The 19,960-nt window shown below is 44.2% G+C and overlaps 1 protein-coding gene across 1 annotated transcript in view; it reads left to right on the top strand.

Annotated features, from left to right (window-relative positions):
* The window catches only part of Adgrv1 (adhesion G protein-coupled receptor V1), a 405,831-nt gene that overhangs the window by 154,970 nt on the left and 230,901 nt on the right, over nucleotides 1–19,960 (top strand). Inside the window, exons 71-77 of the mRNA XM_033767703.1 lie at nucleotides 220–363; nucleotides 2,013–2,187; nucleotides 3,703–3,838; nucleotides 5,425–6,500; nucleotides 8,619–8,736; nucleotides 10,188–10,359; nucleotides 17,640–17,885. Of these exons, the coding sequence (XP_033623594.1) occupies nucleotides 220–363; nucleotides 2,013–2,187; nucleotides 3,703–3,838; nucleotides 5,425–6,500; nucleotides 8,619–8,736; nucleotides 10,188–10,359; nucleotides 17,640–17,885 (2,067 nt within the window). The remainder of the gene's footprint in view (nucleotides 1–219; nucleotides 364–2,012; nucleotides 2,188–3,702; nucleotides 3,839–5,424; nucleotides 6,501–8,618; nucleotides 8,737–10,187; nucleotides 10,360–17,639; nucleotides 17,886–19,960) is intronic.

Raw genomic sequence — 19,960 nt, 5'->3', positions numbered from 1 at the left:
ATTTTATAGAAGAGAGAGGTCATAAAACCTTACTTACAGGAACCAAGTTAACAACAGCTGCAGAGAGAAGGGAAGTCTGCTACGGAACTGCTTAAGGCTGAGGAGACTTGTTTTCCTTTTTAAGTTCTGTTTCACTGGCCACAGCTCAGGAAATATGTCACTATTTGAGCCTGATTATTTCTTACTCCTAAAAAAAACACCATTGGCTTTTGTTTATAGGTCTTTCTGCCCCTGGGCTCCAATTTCACCGTGCAGCTGGTGACTGTGATGCTTGTTAGTGGACATTTCCACGGCAGGCCAACAATTCTGCAGGAAGCCGGGTCAGCTGTCTTTCCCGTCCCTGAGAACGCTGCCAATTCTCAGGTACTGGGCCTTAGGTGCAGTGCTCTCCGTGCACCACGAGAGGGCAGCTTTCTCAGGAAGGACCAAATGCTGAATTTCTGAAGATTGTTTCCTTAAATGATCTTAGTCCTATGAATATTAAAGTAGACATAAGAGTAAAATAACCTTCCATTTTTGGACATTATTTTTCTTTTTAGAGTTTTAGAAAGTTTTTTTCTTGTAAAATTTGAGTTAGATATATGAATTTTAAAATAGCAGTTACAGAAGGTCATAAGTTCTGGTCTACCTTGGATATCAAATATTAGTATTGATGTTTTTATGCTCGATAATTAAAATTAGACAACGCCCTAATGGATGTCCCAGGCTTTTTCATTTTCTGGTTGGTTTTTAACAGCCAGGCTTTGGTTTACTGTGTCCAGTTTGTTAGTTGCTCTAGGACATGGTTGCCCAGGAGTACTTGCATCCCCTGAGCTCGCTGCATGAGAAATCATTTTGCAGTCACCTCATAATCAGAGGAGAGCAGAGAGCAGCCTTAGGTGTCTACTGTCCTTCAGGCTAATTCTGTTCATATACAAAAGAGGGGGCCGTTGACCATGGCTACAGCGACATGCGTACCTTTCTGCAGCGGTTATGACATATAATTCCATCCTGTTCCTCCTGAGGGGAGCCCAAGTGGCTTGGGTATGCCTGGCCTAAGATGCCGCCATGGAGCCTGCACGGGTGAGGGGTAGGGATGCGGGCGGGTGTGCTCCGGGCCTCTGTCTGGCATCTTCTCCCTGGGCAGAGCAGGCCTCTACCCACAGCTCTCTACATGTGTGGCAAGCATGGCCTCCCCCGCAGCTTCAGACAGATGGAGATCTAGTGGCACATTAAGGTGAAGCTGTCACTGTTTCCCCTCTGGAGCTCCAGAAGCTGCTCTGTGATGCCCCCACCTTACATGCTGTTCTGCATCCCAGTTCAGAAAGGCAAGAATGAGTCTCAGCAGATCAGTGTCGGTCAGCTGCCATCACAAATGTAAGGCTCTTCCGGCCAGAAGAGGTCAAGGGAGCTGTCCACCGTGTGAAACCAGGAAGGTGGCTTATTTAACCCACTGACCAGAATTTATCTCACCTATAAAGCACACATCCTGTCAAGACTGCCTTTAAAACAAGATCTTATTTGGTGTTCATGAAAATATGGACATTGAAAAAGTTTTTTAAGCTCCTGATTTTCACTAAAATATATCAGATTGAATCAAAGGACTGAAAAATCTTAATAAAATCTGGTTTGTAATGCTTATTTTAGAAATGAAGAAATATGTTGTTATATCTTAGAAACAAGTTAAATTTCAGTTCAAGGAAAATCAAGTCCTGCAAAGACCCATGAACAATTCATGTTAAAATACCATTTTAAATCTTTTGCGTTCGTGTAACCATGAATGCATTTTCTTTTTTGCGTATTGTTCATTCAAAGGATTACTTTCAATAAAAAGAAAGGGAAAGAGAAAGAGTAATCAATCTATAAAGCATAATCAGAATTAAAAAACAGTAACTTTTCAAATCTGAGATGTCATTTTTTAAGCATTTCTTTAATTGAAATATAAGGCAAGAATATATTGTAACAGCAACCCACTCTTCAGAAACCAGGCAACGTTGGAGAGGATAGAATCCTCTAAGCATGTGTTTCCTCAGGTTGGATTTGAATCCACTGCTGTGTGGCTCTCGGACGTGGCTGCTGGCTGGAGCCAGTTGACCATCTGCAGGAAGGGCACCTACGGTTCACTCACAGTGACCTGGACCACTGGCTACGCCCCGGGGTGGGAAGTCCCTGAGTCCGTGCTCACTGGTAACATGACCCCTTCGCTGGGTGAGTGGAGCTTTCCTAAGCCGGCCTGTAGGTCACACCACGCAGGCTGGCAGGCCCTGTCTGGTCTCCCTTTCTTGGCCGCGACCTGCTGGTTTCTAGTACGGTGCTTCCGGTGGAGGTGATGAGGGCTGCGGGCTGCTGGGTACAGAGGAAGAGCGAGGCTTTCCTTCGGGCAGATTAAAAACTGATCATTAAGTCCTCAGTCAGTACATGAGAAGTGCGTTAAAAGCAATTCTAAAAACCTCATTTGGCCAGTACGATGATAAGAAGATGTAGCCAAGTCCATTTACCTGTTTACTGCGTACTTCTGCTGGCAGAGCCGCTGTCACTTTGTGGATTGTCGCGCTGTGAGTCCTCTGGAGTTAGCTGCGCAGGTCCCCAGGGGTCTCCCCCATCACACGTGCTCACTGCGGGTCCTGGTGGCCCTGCTCAGGACCCTGGGTGGCTCAGAGCCCTGTGCTTCCGGCTTTCCCTCCCTGTGCCTTGCTGGTCCCCGGGAAAACACCATCCCCAGCAGTCAGGGACCCGGTGAATCCAGCAGGAGGACAAGCCCGTCTCAGTGAGACAGAAGTTTTAATGTCCCTGGGTCTCAGTGAGCCAGGAAACTGCATGAAACAGGAAGTCCAGGAAAAGACCTGAGTGCGGGCTCAGGAAGGCGGCAGCGATCACACTGTGGGAATGGGACAAATCAACATGCTGTGGACACCCATAGCCCCTGAAAGCGTATTCCTTTAGGCAAGTGCTCTGAATTCAAGACACCTTGTCGTTATTTTTCACATCTTTTTCTGCAGGGTTACCTGCTTGTCACCCCACTACCTTTTCTATTGCTCTGGATGATATACACGGCTTCCTATAACTTAGGGCTTTTTAAAAACTTTTTCTGTATTAGAAACTACTTATGATTTATATGTGGAAACGTTGTCCTGTATACACGTGCGTGTGGTACCATGCTTCATCTGAAATCAGTCCTGAGACATTTTAATGGCTCATTGGTTGAGATAAAATAACAAGAGAGTTCCCAAACAGTAGATCCTCTCTCTCTTCGAATAGGTTTGGTTAACTTTTAAGATTTTATATGAATTTTTAAACATAATGGAAAAACACACTAAACACCATAATGTTGCTGACTAGACTTAACAGTTGTTACATCCCACCGTTATTTGTGCATTTTCCCGGAAGTTAGCAAAAATAAACTACAAACATTATGATATTTCACGCCAGAGTGTTTCAGTATCTGTAAGATTACGATGAAGCCAGAATTCAACTAAAGCCATTCTCCTTTTCCCACTGGACTTTTTGCTAGTTGAGCCAGGAAAGAAAAGGAAATAAACAGGAACAGTAGGCAGGGACCCGGGCAAGACTTATGTGGCCCCGGGGCTTTCTGAAAATGTTTTCTGTATTTTGTTGGGTGTAATCAAATTTTAGAAAAACAATTAGTTAACCACACGTTTGAGTCATATTTCTGTTTAAGAACCAAGACGTGATGCTCTCCTCTCTCCTCGCACTTCTCCCCAGGGAGCCTTTCCTTTGCCCACGGGGAAGGGAGGAAGCGCGTGTCACTGCGGACCTTTCCCAGCCCCGGCCGGATTGAGGCCTTCGCCATCCACCTGTCGGGAGTGCACAGCAGCGCCCCTGGCGGCGCTCGGCTTCGGTAAGGTGGTGGGGACCCTGCCTGTCACAGCAGAGGTGTGGATCACCGTCCCCCAGGCGGAGGAGGAACCACATTAGTGTAGCGCACCCTGGGCCACAGGCGGGGAGGTGGGGAGGGGGCTTCTCACCTCTGCTGGCCGCGCGGCCTGAGCACCCCTGTAGTTAAGTACCACTGCTGGTGAACTCTCCTGTCGGTAAAGGGAGCTGTCTTTTGGGAAGCAGCGGAGACAGTTTTCCCAGCGATGAGGAGTAAGAATAAAGCATCGTGTGGTTGGGCAGTATGACTTACTGAAACCAGTGACCGCTTTGCATTTAGTTAAATTTTATTTAATTTTGCTGTTTGTCAGGAAGGACTCTGGGTCCTAGCCTACTGCAGGTCTGTGTCCCCGCCAGAAGCAGTTAGCTTTTCTCATACAACCAGAACTGCAGAGAGCAAGCTGAGCCACACTATGGATTCAGTCCTGGCAGTGCCTCTTGTCCCTGACCTTGGGAAACTTACCTGGTCTTACTGGGCTTCATGTTACTTATTTTTAAAAATGGGAAAATACATGGGCAAAACTCGTGTGTATTCAAGTACCTCTGTGTGTACATTTACGAGTGCAGGTGGCCCATTGGTGGAATCAAACATGGCTTTAGATTAGACATTACACATGAGCCATTTAAAAAGCAATTGTCCAGAGAGCACACATCAAGGTCAGAAATTCAGAGGCCGTCAACACCATTTTATAGTGCTTACCCCAAAGAAGGCATTGTTTGAAGTCGTTTATATATAAACTACCACACAAATACACAAACACACACACGCTCTCCTCTTGCCAGCAGCAGCTGTCTGCAGTGGATACCATCACCGACTCCGTTTGCTTGATGAGGAAAGTGATTTCTAGATCACACAGTGAGCCTGACACCGCATATCTAAGTGTCAGGGCCGTGATGTGCAGCCGGGCTGGCTGGCCACTGTCCGCCTGTGTGCTCAGTGACATCTGCTTGGCAGTAGTGATGGGACCTGCCTCGTCCTCCTTCATTTTGTACCTACATTCTTTTGATATTTAAAAAATTATTAACAAAGAAAATGTCTGTGGTCCGAATTAAGCCGATGGGCCACCAACTGCAACTTCAGATATAATTATTGATTCACCACAAAAATCTGTGGGATTGCATTTTTTCAACGATGAGTGTTTACTCCAATATATATATAGCGTTAGGGTTACATATGAGAGAACAGTCCATTACTGACCCTGGGAGAAGTAAGAGCGTGCTCCATCGGTAAACAGCTCCAGGTGGTGGCTAAGAGCTCATCCAAGCACCGTTTGTGCTGATCCCAGAGCGCTGACGCCTCCCATCCCTGGGGCAGCTGGTCTAGCTCACTAGGGACAGGGACCGCAGCTCTTCCTGGTGCAAGACCTCCTGCGTTCCTGTCTCCACTGTAGCTTCCACATGGACCTTTATTATGCTCTTAGTCATCCATAAGTAGGGCTTGGTGAACCCGGAAGGTCATGTCATTTCTAAGATGCTTCCCTCATGAGCAGACTCTGAAATATATAAAACAAGGATCTTTTAATCAGTGCTCATGGTTTGATTTTTTTTCAGACCTGGTTTCACGGTTGCTGAAATTGAACCGATGGGAATCTTCCAGTTCTCCCCTAGTTCAAGGAATATCACGGTGTCAGAGGATGTGCGTCGGATCAGACTGCGGCTGCAGAGGCTGTATGGGTTCCACGGGGATCTTATTAAGGTCTCCTATGAGATGGCAGAGGGAAGCGCCCAGCCGGTGGAGGACTTTGAGCCGATTCAGAGTGGGGAAGTGTTCTTTCACAAATTCCAAGCCGAGGTTGACTTTGAGATAACCATTACTAATGATCGGATTCCTGAGAGGGAAGAGGTTTTTTACATTAATCTCACTTCTGTAGAAGCGAGGGGACTGGAAAAGTTGGATGTCAGTTGGAGACCCCGCCTGAACCTCAATCTCAGTGTGGCAATGATCACAATACTGAATGATGATCACCAGGCAGCCATGGAGGTTTCTGTCCTTACGACAGCTGTGGCTGTGGCAGTTGACACCACGCTCATCCCTGTAGACATGGACTCCACCATGCATCCCAGCACGGGCAGGAAAACTGCCATTCCACAGGCAACCGAGACCGTTGCCACTGTCACTGAGGCAGCTGGTATACCTGCCACCCTCCGCGGGCCATCCACCGTGCCTGAGAAGCTCGATGTGGCCAGTGTTTCCCACCATGGAATATTTAGTCTCGGGCCTGCCGTTGTTTATGTGGAGGAGGAAGCAAAGAACGGCACCCTCAGTGCTGCAGAAATTCTCATCCGAAGAACAGGCGGATTTGCTGGAAATGTCAGTGTGACCGTGAGAACCTTTGGAGAAAGATGTGCTCAGAAGGAACCAAATGCACTGCCCTTTCTGGGCACCTATGGGATCGCCAACCTAAGCTGGGCAGCGGAAGGGGAAGACTTCGAGGAGCAAATGCTGACCCTTCCATTTCTCGATGGGGAAGGAGAACGCAGAGTGTCTGTTCCGATTGTGGATGACGAGGAGCCCGAGGGGCAGGAGCTCTTCTGTGTGTTTCTTACAGACCCTCAAGGGGGAGCACAGATCGTGAAGGGAGAGGACGATGCTGGCTTCACAGCTTTTGCCGTGGTTATTATTACAGGTATCACTGAATGAGGGAGGCAGAGGATGTACTTTTGCAGTACAGAATTTATAATACGACCAAGCCACTTTGAGTGTAGGAGGATGAATTACTTGAGTCACTCATAGGCATTCATTAAAACATTTTTGGGCCAGGGATTGAGCTCAGTGGCACCACGCCTGCCTCGCAAGCACAAGGTCCTGAGTTCAATCCCTGGTACCTAAAAACAAAATGTTTTGTCTGCAAAGCCTGGTAAGTGTAGCTGCTTTTAGGCGACCATCTCCTGGAGTGCATACGTCCCCTAGATCAGAGCCCACTCGTTATACAATCTGTAAATTATATTTTTCACAATATAGGGAAACTGTTTAAATCCATCTTCTTCCACTAGAAAATACTTCAATGTTGAAACATGATTGCCTATCTCAAGCCAAACTTGCCAGTTTCAGTAATCCATCCAGAGTCAAAGAGCTCGTTAAGAAATTCTTTGTGTTTATTGTGAAATAGACAAAAACTAGTTTTTGCTCTACTTTTGACCTAATGTAGTTGATACAGCTGTTGTGCTATTAGGTATGAATAGCTTAAATTTTAATTATTTTTAAGAGTTTTGCCTGTGTCCTATGTAATCTTTCAGTGATAATTTTCAATCTACCTCTGAAATCAGACTGTATTTCTTCAAGTGTAATATATCAGCTTGTCAAATGTCTTAATTAGAGTAGGAACAAGCTCATATCATGATTTTTAAAACTTTTTATTATAAACTGACAATTTGTACATACTTATAGGACACGAAATGATGCTCGGATTTGTGGATCTAGCTGGTTAGCATATTCCTCATCTCAAACAACATTTTTTTGTGGTGAGAACATTTGAAACTTACTCTATTCTCAGCAATCTTCAAATGTACAATGCTGTTAATAACCACTCACCATGCTGTGAAACATACTTGTACAATTCGATTCTTTCTAGATTTTATTATATCTTATCCATTTATTTATGATTTGGTCGTAAATTTACGGTTGTTAACTCACTTTCATATCCAATATCTCCCATTTGTTACCTACAAATTTATACCACTTAGTATCATTTTTCTATTCCTGCAATTTATTTAGAGTGCTATGACCAGAATTCAGTCTGCACATTACTTTCTGATTCACATTGGCTTGACGGCATCTACATGTTCCTATTACAGGTAGTTGGCAGCCAGCACCCTGCTCCCGGTTCTGTCAGGCAGATATTTTGTCAAAGTTACTTGAATGTGAGCGGGGCTAGCAGTGAACACGCTTAGCAGTTAGTGGCCGTGGTTCACACCAGCGCAGGCTTCCTGGAGGCTCCTTGCTCTCAACCCCTCCCTGTCCCTTACTGGACAGCAGGGAGGCCTTGCGGTTCTGATGAGGAGGCGGCCGGCACCCACTGGAATGGAAGCACCTCCAAGTTCATTAGGCGTGGCTGCCGGTGCTGCCCCACACTTTGCAAAACCAGGCCGTGGGAACTGGACGGTTTGGAAGCGGGAGCGTCTGTGGTCCGAGAGAGCAGGTGTGCACTGTGACTGTTTCAGCATCGCGAGGCTGCTGGGCCTGTTCCAGCCTGGACATTCTTCCTCAGTGTGCTGGAGCTGTAGCCGTGAGTGTTGCTCAGGGGAGCTTCTGACTTCAGAGATGCTCAGTTCTGTCTCGTTCTGGGCCACAACATGGCCTTGTGGTGAGCGCACTCACAGGAAGGAAGCTCTTGATTGATTTTCACTTGCTCAACGACTGCTTTCCAAGTGCTTAGCAGGTGTTGGGCACTCTTCTTGGTGCTGCGGACACAGCAGTAAGGAAGAGGGCTGTCGCGATCGCAGCGCTCACCCTGGGGTGGGGGCACACAGGCCTCCCACGGGAGCGTTGCAGTGTGAAGCGCTGTGGCCGGGAACCGGGCTGGCATCAGACGGGCACGCGTGTGTGCAGCAGGTGGGGTCAGCGTGACGCCTCCGTCCTCCTGGCCGCTCCTCACAGCCATCTGCCTTGATGTTGCATGTGTTCCGTCAGTACAGATCTTTGCTCACGTGCAAGTGTTTCGCTCTGTGCTCTCTGGGGTGGCAGCATTGCCGGGCATGGATGTCTCAGGATCTTCCTGTGTGACCACCCCTGACTTGCTTTGCAGGGAGCGACCTGCACAATGGCATGGTGGGATTCAGCGAGGGCTCCCAGAGTGGGATGGAGCTGGGGCCAGGCGCCCAGGAGAGGAGACTGAGCCTTGTGGTCATGAGGCAGCCAGACAGGTTTGTGCGCGGGTGTGGCACCCTGGCTCTCTGTGCGGTACTGAGTGGAGGTTCGGTACTGAATGGAGGTTCGTGCACGCATTGAGGGGCGGGCTGGGGCTGCTGTGCTAGGCCCCACAGGTGCGCCGGTCCCAGACCATAACCAGTGCTGCCTGGAATGCTTTGCACTTCAGAGAGCACTGTGCAGATGCCAGATTATTCAGGTCCTCGCATCGTAGTGTTATTGTGCTTCTCTTTAGCAGCACGTTTGCAGTACATGATTACAGTCACCGTGAGGAGTTGGTACAGGGACACAACACATCTAATTATTTGTTTCTCTTTCTTGTTTTTCACCCCTTAGCCCATCCTCCCTGCTTCCTCTTGGTCCCCTTCCCCTTTGCAGAGATTCTAGCTTCATCGTTTGTTTTCCCTTCAGTTCCTCTTTTTCTGTACCCTTTCCTGCCGCTCCCGTCTCCCTCCCTCCATCTCGTTTCACCAACCATTTGCAAAAGATCACCCCACTTCCTGTTTCTATCTTTTATTTTGCACTTTATTTATATTTTGGGTTCTTTGAGTAAGGGGCACACATGAGATTTAAGCTTGTGACCTATTTCACTTAATACTGAGGTCTCTGTTACCTGGCGATGCCTCAGGTTTATCCTTCTTTATGGTATGGCACAGTGGTGCTCCATTGTGTGTAAACACCACATTTTCTTTATCCATTTATCTGCTGATGGACATACAGACCATTTCTGAGATTTAATTATCATAAATATTGCTGCTGTAAACCTGGGTATGCATCACTGTGGTTGGATGTCTTTAACATACTATTTTCTGATGACTTCAAATACATAACCACCTGAGGGAGACCTGGGCGCCAAAACTTTACTTACAGATTCACTATATAGACCCATGTTTGAATGCTCATCATGAACATGTACTTAGTACACACACACACACACACACACACACACACACACACACACACATGTGCTTGCACATATTTTCTTCTTTGGGCCTAAATATTCTGTGAAAAAGTGAATCATTATTTCCACTTTATTTTTACAATGACAATCATACATTAGCAGTAATGCTCTTCCTTTAGAAAAAAATGGTGTTAAAAGACAAATGAGAAACATCTACTTGAAGTAAGGGCTCCTCTCTTGTTTTTCTTTTCACACTTCTGGTGTTTGAGGGCAGAGAAATATCGTTTGTTTTCGCATTCTTGACCTCAAGTGTTTCCACAAATGCCTATTCACTGCCGAAGAGAGTGCAGTCAGAGAACACTGTGGACCTGAGCCTTAGTTTTCATGTCTGTTATGAGCAGAGCTGGGGTCATCTTCAGCTTGTCAGTGGCAGGGCCAGTGCTGCTGTGGACGAGGAGGCAGAGCTCAGCACAGTGACTGCCCACCCTGCCTGACGGTGGGTGTCACACTCCGTCACTGGGTCCACATGCGTTCGCTTTTTCCCAGGGCCTTTGAAGATGTCCAGGTCCGTTGGCGAGTCTCACTGAACAAGTCAGCTGTCATTCTCCAGAAAGAAGGTGTAGACCTGAGGGATGAACTTCTGTATGTCTCAGGGACCACAACGTGTGCGGCAGGCCAGATACAATGCGTCATCAGCCTGGAGCTCAAACCAGAGAAGGTAAGAAAGTCCAAGGAGAGATGTGTGAGGTCCTAACTGTGACCCTTTAGAATGGTTTATATGGTTTTCTAGCCATGATGTCTCAATCTGTGTTCTACACCACAGACTTTAGACTTAGGAGGTGTTACGTTAGGATCTTTGTAAATGAGCTCATCCCTTTTTTCTTGTTTCTGATTGTTTCAAGATTTCTGCTGTCCCAGCTACTCATCATGTCCACGATCCCTTGAGTTTTCAGCCAAAGTAGTGTCTCGAGTTTCTCTGAATGTTTAGCAGTTTGCTTTTCTCATATCCATAGATATGAAAGATCTTTCATTTTCTTTTTATACATATTTAGGGAGTTCAATTTCAGTTCACCAGGGAGTCTCAGAGACTGATCTTGGAGAGTGTCTTGGTTACTTTTCTCATTGCTGAGACAAAATACCTGACACCCAAAGTTAAAGAAGGAAAGGTTCCTATAGTTCACAGTTTGTAGGATTTTAGTTCATAGTTGGCTGGCTCCAAGGCAGGGCAGCCTGGAAGAGGGAGAGCACAGAGGAGAAATGGCTCATGGCAGGCAGAAGGCAGAGGGCAGCAAGCTATAAGTGACAAGCCTCTTTCTGTTCCTTATATCTTATTCAGGATACCCACCCTTAGGACAGGTAGTACTCACACCCTTAATCCTAGGTTTGCATCCTTGATCCCAATATCACACACCCTAAATCTAGCCACCTCCAAAAAGCCCCACCTGTGACTACCTAAGACTTTAGAAGAACACCTGGACACAAGCCATAACAGAGTCTTTGGATAAATTTCTGTTGGTTGCCATTACATGTGCTAAGGGACAGGCTTATTCAGTAATAGCCATTTTTTAATGATTGTTTTGTGATTCTTTAATGCCTAAGGAGCATTTTTTCTTTGTTACTTATTTATTAAATTCAAATGAGAAACATTTACTTGAAGTAAGGGTCCTTGGACACAGTACCCAAAGCCCACCACTTAACAGAAGAGAGGTTCAATTTGATTCACAGTTTAGGTGAGCCAGTCCATGGCCAGCTGGTTCCAAACAGCCATTGTGGTAGAAGGGCATGGCTGAGGGAAGCCCCTCACTTCATGGCATCCAGGAAACAGAGAAGGGAGGTGCCAGAGGGTGGTGCACCTTCCAAAGGCATGCCACCAATGAGCCAGAGCTGCCAGCCTTGCCCCGCTTTCTAACAGCTCATGGGGCGATGAACCCACCCTTGGCTCAGTCCACTGATTCAGAGCCCCCATGACGCATTTGTCTTCCAGCAGCCCAACCTCTGAACACGTGAAACTTTCAGGGTACCTTCTGGATTTAGACCATAAGATTGCAGTAGTATGTTTTCTTTTTAATTTATGCATTTCAGGTTAATTTTTAATGCCATGTATTTCTCCCCACAATTATTTGTTCTTTCAGTTCTACAGTGCCAGCTTTACAATGTCATTTCCCTATCACTCTTGAGCACGGAGCTATTAGAGCTACTGGACAAATATGCCTGCTGTGTTTAAATCTTGGCCTGTGGAGTAGGGCAACCTGGACACTTTGTCTCCTAAGAAGTGAGGCTGCAAGTCCGTGCGATTCCTGCCCCTTTTATTTATTTATTTATTTATTGGTACCAGGGATTGAACTCGGGTCCTTGCACTTGCAAGGCAGGTGGCAGAACCACTGAGCTTAGTCCCCGGCCCTTGCCCCCTTTATCAGAATCGTCACACCTTACATGTGAGCACCAGCACCCTTTACCTGCTGGCTCTGCTTTATTTGTGCCTCACAGATACTTTATCTACTTATGGTATAATTCTTGCTTATTCTAGACTTAATTGACTTACTTTTAGTTCTTTTTATTTATGTTTTCTTAGTTACACTGAGAGAGAAGGATATTTATTATTATTTAATGAATACATGCTCAATAGAAGGCCCAAATGTCTTGATATGTTAATAGTCTCTTATACATAAAAATTTAGTACACACTTTTAGATTCACACTTAAGTAATTTTGATTACTTACTAATGATTTTCTTTTTGGTGCACAAGTAATCGTCTCATGATCATTGAAAGTTCAGTAAGATGATCTTTGGCTTTTTTAGTACCACTTGTAAGGTCTCTAGAGGCAGATTAACTTTACAGCAATACCATGTGTTTCAGAGTCATCCTGATATTTCCTAACCTAAGCTCCAATGAGCTGCTGTCCGAGGCTTTATTTCTTTGATCAGAAATTGATTTGAAGATTGAAATCTGTGCACTAGAGCTTCATGACAGTGGATAGCAGACAAATGTGGTGCTACTTGAACACTTTGGTAATTTTAGAGCTAGAGAGTGTTCCTGAATTCCCACTGAAATTTTTCTAGATCATAGCAAAGTATTGTATCTTACTTTTCTTGAGTGAGGCTTTCATCAGTTAACACTTTGAATCCCATTGACAAGGAGGAACTGAAGTTTCAATATTCAAAACATCTGATCATATTCTATGTGAAAACACTTGAATTGTACTCACAGCAATCCTTGCAAATATTTTTTTGCCTTCCTCAACTGCCAACTCCTTATTTCCTAACTATAACTCTCCCTTGGGGATTAATAAAAATTCCGCTCACTCCACAATGCCTCCCATAAAATCACCAGTTAGAATTCTTCTCTAAACTTGCAGAGTATTCACTTTCGTATGGAGGCTATGAGGTATGTGCTGTTGTGTCTCTTTATACATATTTTATCTTGGCTAATTACTCCAACCTGCCTGGAAATAAGAACATGTTTTTATTCACCTTTGCATCCTCCCTATCTTCCTCCATAAATATGTCATATGCATGAGTTACTACAGATTTATCATGCATTTTCTCTCAAATGAGATTTCAGTGAATTAGAATCCTAGAAGGGCCAGGGATTTAGCTCATTGTCATTGCACCTGCCTCACAAGCACAAGGTCCTGAGTTCAATCCTTGGTACCAAAAGAAAAAAAAAAAAAAAAAAAAAAAAAAAAAAAAAAAAAAAAAAAAAAAAAAAAAAAAAAAAAAAAAAAAAAAAAAAAAAAAAAAAAAAAAAAAAAAAAAAAAAAAAAAAGAATCCTAGAAGTATCTCACTAGGACTTAAAACCTCTGTCCACATAGTAGGTAATAGCCTTATAATTGTAAGAAAAGGCTTTTGATATAAAAAAATCAGTTCACACCTATGTTTTGGGATAAACGTCATTATCAGTCTTTTGCTGACTTGATTCTTATGAAGTGCAAGTTGTTCCTTTTCAGAGATGAAAACAGCAAGATGTGTCATGTACGGGTACATATTTCCCAGGATGAATGTTATATGTATATCTAAGATGTGCCAAAAATGTTTTGCTAAAAAAAAAGAGATGAAAACAATTTCCACAGGGTGGAAATACATTGTTGGTGACAGCACCAAAATTGATTGCAGCAGATATAGAAGTTGTGCTGTAAAGCAGCTTGAAGGGAGCATTATCTGCCTCAGGGAGGAGGAGGAGGAGGAGAGAGGTCGGTGGTCATTACTGAGTGTCTTAGACGAGCCGAAGGCTGAGTGGGCTGGGGTGGGAAGAGACTGCTTCCTGTGAGCTTGCTGTCCTCACAGGAGAGCACTAAGGGGAATCTCAGCCACTGAAGACATCCCAGTTAAGGGGGAGGTCACTGCATGGGTGATATATGGGGTGATGTCTGTACAGACCCCTTTCCCTTCCTAGCGCGGTGCTACTTGGCTTGTATTAAAGTTCCTTCAGGTGAGTAGGAGAACTCTTCGTTGCATCTTGTTTTTCTTTCAAGTAGAATGCTCAGATTATAAAGTTGAATTTTCTTTCGCATCCTAAGAAGCTAATGTTTAAGGTACTTTTGCCCTCATTGCCTTCCCAGCTCTTAAAGCACCAATACCTTCTTGTTTCAGTAAGAGGAAATTGTTTCTCTTGCTGTGCAGAAGCTTTGTTTATATGTTTGTTTTTGAGTGCCAGGGATTGAACTCATGACCTTGTGTTTGGGAACTAAATCCCTGGCGGTAAGAGGAAGTTGTTAGGGAAGAAGAAAGATTATAGTCTTGTAAAAATAAAATTTTAAACAGTTAAGTACTAGAAGTTCCTAATGTACATTTTAAACATCTTACATTTCATACTGGAAATCATTCATCCAGTCCACATTCTTGTTATAACTGACTGTAAACTAACACCTGGCAATATAAACACAGCAGGTTCTATAGCCCTGTGCTTTTGTAGCAGGCTCAGAGATTATTTGGATGTCCCCGCACAGCAACACAAGTATTCTATGCTTTTGACTTAAGAGCCATCTTCATTTTTCTCCAAGGGAGGGCCTCCACTTATGCCAAACTTTTTCCAGGCATCTCTATGGTGGTTAAGGGTTTGGGCTTTGATGGTAGAGAACTTTGGTTCAAATCTTATTTCTTCCACCAGTGAGCTGGGTGAGATTGGACAAGTTATTTGGTGTTCTTGAGATTCTCTGTTTAAAGGGTGAGTGAAATGGCCGTGGGGCAGGTTGAATCAGATAACAAAGAAGAGGTGATCAGTGCCTGTGTTGCCTAGAAACTGGGCTCCCGCAAGAGATGTCTGGGAATGGACCCCAGGGCAGGCATCCATACATGGACTTGGTCACGGCTGTGTCAGCCCCAGTGCCTGCAGCCCTCAGACACTGCAGACTACTCAGAATTACACCACTGGTTAGTGTGGTGTCTCCTGCCCCTTAGGTTCTAATCACTTTCTGGCCTATCTTATATGCAGTTATCACATCTACAGTCATTCAGTACTTGCATTTTCTAGTTAAGAAGTATTTAAGTTACTTCCCTGGTCAATTACTGGGCCAAGATCAGAAGTCACCTCTTGAATTTCAGTCCATTTGCCTTTCCATGATGATTTATCTTATGGCTTTATATTAGCAAAATGTATGAGGCAGCGGGGATAAACCTTCTAGAGCTTTCCATTGTTTTCCTCTGTGAGCCCGCTTGCAGAACAAGGTTCAGGGGCCCAGACTGGGAGGGCAAGGTGCAGAATCACCGCGGAGATTCCGGGGAGGTTTCTGGAACGCTTCTGCTTTATTCAGGAAATGCACAGGCTTATATAGGGTACGGGGGAGGGGGTGGAGCCAGGATGGCGCTATTGGATCGCTATTGGATAGGGTAAGGCAGGGGTGGAACCAGGGTAGAGTCGGGATATTTGGCACATCCTTATTGGCCACATGTGAGTTTTTGGATTGTATGCTTTAGGGGCTGAGGCGAATAGAGTCAGGACTTTAGAGGTTTTTGAGAGGAAGAGTTTATCTAAGGTCAGATCTCTACATACCCGAGGGGGTGGATTATTACAGCCCTAATAGGCCTCGGAGTTTTCTCATGAGAGATGGGCGCAGTGCTCCTAACTTAGCCAGACATTAACCTGATCCTTATTCCATGACCCAAACAGCCTGCTGCTGGGCATGGGTGCCATAAGTTCACCACCCCTGATATAAGGTAATAAATAAGAGACATGATCTTAACTAACAAAATTTGTTTAAAGATAGTGTTTAAACATTTGTTGCAGATACTTTTAGAACGTTTAAAGTAAGGTATTGTTTATTACTTCGGTTTTCTGTTTCTGGGGCAAAAGATCACGGAACACATCTGACCTAAGGGGGCAAGGAAGTGGCTGGTGGTCACGGGGGGTGGGTTCTTGCAGGGTCTCCAGTCATATCTCGGAGTTTAGGCTCAGATGAAGTCCGTGAGTCTGAGCTCCTCACACACTTCAGGAGTATGGTTTGAATAGAAGGTCTGTGCTTGACTGGAAGACACCTTTTGTCTGTAGGCTGATTCTGTGTAGGCACCCATCGGGACATGCTCCGGTTCTGGATGGTTCTTCACTTAGACGATAGCATATTCTTTTGACTGTAAATAGTTGTAAGTAACATCCTAATCATCATCACCATGAAAAGGAAGATTTTACTGGGAAGTAAAGACAAGAGTCACTATTGGAATATCTATCTTACCCTAAACTCTTTAGTTAAAGAAACCATTGTGAATTCAAGTTTACTTGAATTAAGCTCAACTCCATTAAGGAATTATAACTTTGAACACAGTTACTCATACTTTCCTGGTGCTTCAGTTTATTGTACTTGCCAGGTGTAGCTTCTCAAAAGTGGGAACAGTACAGTTATTTCCATATTTCAGAATTTGACAGTTGACCAGCGAAATGAAGAATATGTGCCAAAGGAAAACACATTTCTTCAGAAAACAAGATGAGATTAAAGGTGTTTATTTTGTAATTAAGATTTGACTTACTCTTGGATAATACCAAAGGGTATGTGGGATTGTTTCATAACATAACGATTATCACTAGAGAAGTCAAAAACAAACGATGACGAAGGCCCTTGCACACGGATAAAAATGATGTGCTCTGTTAGCCGACGACAGCTGCAGCCGAAAGGCCATCAGCTCGACCTCCTTGGGCTACGCCAGGGAACCGCACTGCTGCTGGACCTTTCGAGATGATGTGTGAGTGAATCACTGCCGAAATCCAGCGACTGGTGGTGTGTTAGGAAACTGAGCTCAGGCTTTACAGGAGACATTATTTCAGACTTGAGAAAGAACAAAAGTGGGATGAGAGAAGACTTCAACCAGCAGATTAAATTTGATACTAAATTTTGTGAAATCTTTGAAAGGTGTATGAGACTACAGAATTGAATGCTACCAATATTTGGTCATATTTATGTGAAGTTCTAAAAATAAGTGTTATAAAAATAAAATCTTAACAAACTTATAATCTTTTTTTTTTTTTTTTTGCTTGTCCTCAATGTTTTTCAGCTCCATTCCCCACCCTGGCCTTTCCCTGAAAAAGCAGCTGTCATGTGTGGTGTTTTGTTTTCTCTTTAATCTTTACACAAATATCTCCTGACAATACATAGTAGATGCTGTGTAATTTTTACATCATACCTCCTGGATCATGCTATGCATATTATTATGAAACTTGATATTTTCATTCATTCTTCTGTTTTAAGATCCACCTGTGTTGAAAATGTTGAATGGTCCATTTCTTTCATTCTTTTAAACGGCTTTGTAATATTCTGTTGTATGAATACATTTTATTCTTCCGCCCCTTAAATATGCATGTTTCCTCTGGACACTGATCTAGAGACACCTGAAGTAAGTATACTTTTCAAGGCCAAAAAGTAAATCTCATGAGCTTCTGGTTTTGTAACGATGCAGAATGTCTATTGATTTTTACCGTGGTCTGTAAGAATTACCACTTCTTAATTTTAGATCCATCTCAGATTGGAAACACAGACCTCGTAGTCACATACGTCTCGTTTTCCCATCACTAGGCGCCTCCGGTTGCAATGCATCATTTCTTTGTGGAGCTCTACGGAGTCACCGCTGGAGCAGCGATAAACAACAGTGCCAGATTTGCGCGGATCGGAATCTCCCGGAGCCGGGATGCTCAGAGCCTCATCTCTTTTTCCGTGGGTTCCCGGCTGGCCGTGGCTCATAGCAAAGCCACGCTCATCAGTTTGCAGGTGGCCAGAGACTCTGTGGCGAGGCCCACGGTGTCTGTTAACTTCAGCACCCAGGTCAGCATCTTGTTTTCCTTTTTCGCTGTGAGAATGTGATGGAACAGAGCAGTGGATGCATCTGCTTCCAAGGATACCACAGCAATTCCCATTTTATCTGTTACACCAAACTATTCTACAGCAGGTCATTGGGTTCTCAGCAGCAACACATCATATTTCAAAATGACAAAGCTTTCTAGTTTTCTCTCCTCTTTTGACAGAGTTGGTTATGCAGTGCAGAGTATCTTACACAAATCTTTTAAATGTCTAGCAGATTAAAAATTTCTTCCGAATGTAGCTACATAAGACCAGAAGCAGAAGGTGAGGGTCTCATTAAGGCTTGTATTTGTGTTAGTTGAAAATGTAACCTCCAACGCTGGCTTATCTTTAGGGTTCTTGAGCTACACGTTTTCACGCCCATCCTGTGAGGTGGTTCAGGTGAAAGACAGGAAGCGGGTGGAAGCTGGAGGTCTAGAGGAGCAACACTGTAGCACTAAGCGACAGATCCTGTTGGCCCAAACAACACCACAGGCCTTTCTGGAATTAATTTATCTCAGCAGTAAAAGTCTAATATCAGGAAAAAGTGTGTATCTGCTATACAGGACACATGATTGCACTGATGATAGGTTTCCTAACTTAGCCAACTGCTCTCCCGCTACTCCCATAGCTCCAGGAAATCCACAATTTGGAAACCTTTCTGAAAAGTGATGTCATTTCACTCTATTTCAAGACTCTAAACTTGGTGATTTTAGACCTTAGGGTTGCAAAGTTTTATTAAAATTACTGTGTAGAGGTTTAGAGATAGTGGAGAGTGCTTACCTGGCATGTGTGAGGTCCTGGGTTCATCTCTCAGTATCAAAAAAAAAAAAAGATAAAGAAGTTGATATAGTATATGCTTAGTTGTGTCACTAAAACTTCTGTACAGTCTGTGCTTAGTTGTGTCACTATTGGGTGACTCAAGCAGACAATTCTGTGCATCACCTGCCACACAAGTGTATGACCAGCGTGTTGTACTCAGGAGTCGGGGATGGGGCTGGCGCTCTCCTGGAATCTTACAGGCAGCAGAACTTCTTTGTGTGACAGCCTACAGCTCAGCTATTGAGAAGAAAACACTCCATTGTGTGACACCCTAAAGTAAGCTCCATTCTCCAGAGCCTTGAAGTAGTATGAACACAGAGAGATGTATTCTGATCCCTGGTGCAGAAATTCTAGTGTTTTTGTCAAGAGTCTTTAACATAGGAAAGGAAATAAGAAAAGGCATGTTCCTTCCTCCTTCTCCTGTGAGGGACGTATCATGGTGTGCTCACCACCTTTTAGAGTAGAGGAAGCGGGCTGGAGATGAAGAACCGGGGCAGAGAATTTGAGGCACATTCACAAGCAGTTCAAACCCTCAGGTGAGAGGGGAGTTGAAGTTGCCCAAAGAAGACTGAATTCTAACATCGGTATCACTTTGAATCTTATTTTTTCTAGATTCATCATTCTTTGCAAAGCACATGTTGTCATGTAACTAATATGTAACTCATAAAGGACTCTTATTTGTAGGATGATGTATTTATGAATTTCTGGGTTTCCCTACTATGATGTCTAGTTTTATGTGTCAATCTGACTGACCACAGGGGACTCATATATTTGGTAAACATTATTCATGTGTTTCTCTGAGGGCATTGTAGATAAATAAGACTCATGTTGAAATCAGCAGACAGGGTGATTGCAGTCAGATTGCCCTTTTAATGTGTGTGAGTGTCATCTCATCCGTCAAAGACCTGAGTGTAATACAGATGGTGACCATCCCTCAAGAAAAAGAGGTTCTTCCTGCCTGGCAGCCTTTGAATTGGAACATTGGCTGTGTCTTTCCTTCACACTCATTTGGAAGGATTTTCCTGGGTCTCAAGTCTGCTGGCCTTAGAGCTATAACTATACCATTGACTTTCTTGGTTCCCAGACCTTCAGACTTGAGTTGTAACTAAGCCATCGACTTTCTGTCTTCAGTTTGCCAGATCACCCTGAAGGTCATGGAACTCCTCAGCCTCATCAACTGCATAAACTTATTGCTTATAATCTCTCTCTCTCCCTCTCTCTCTCTCTCTCCCTCTCTC

Source organism: Fukomys damarensis, unplaced genomic scaffold (genome assembly GCF_012274545.1).
Source record: "Fukomys damarensis isolate Sample0158 unplaced genomic scaffold, DMR_v1.0_HiC HiC_scaffold_3, whole genome shotgun sequence".
Lineage (NCBI taxonomy): Eukaryota > Metazoa > Chordata > Mammalia > Rodentia > Bathyergidae > Fukomys > Fukomys damarensis.
Note: the sequence above shows the minus strand (reverse complement) of the source record. Positions and strands in the feature narration are given on the sequence as shown.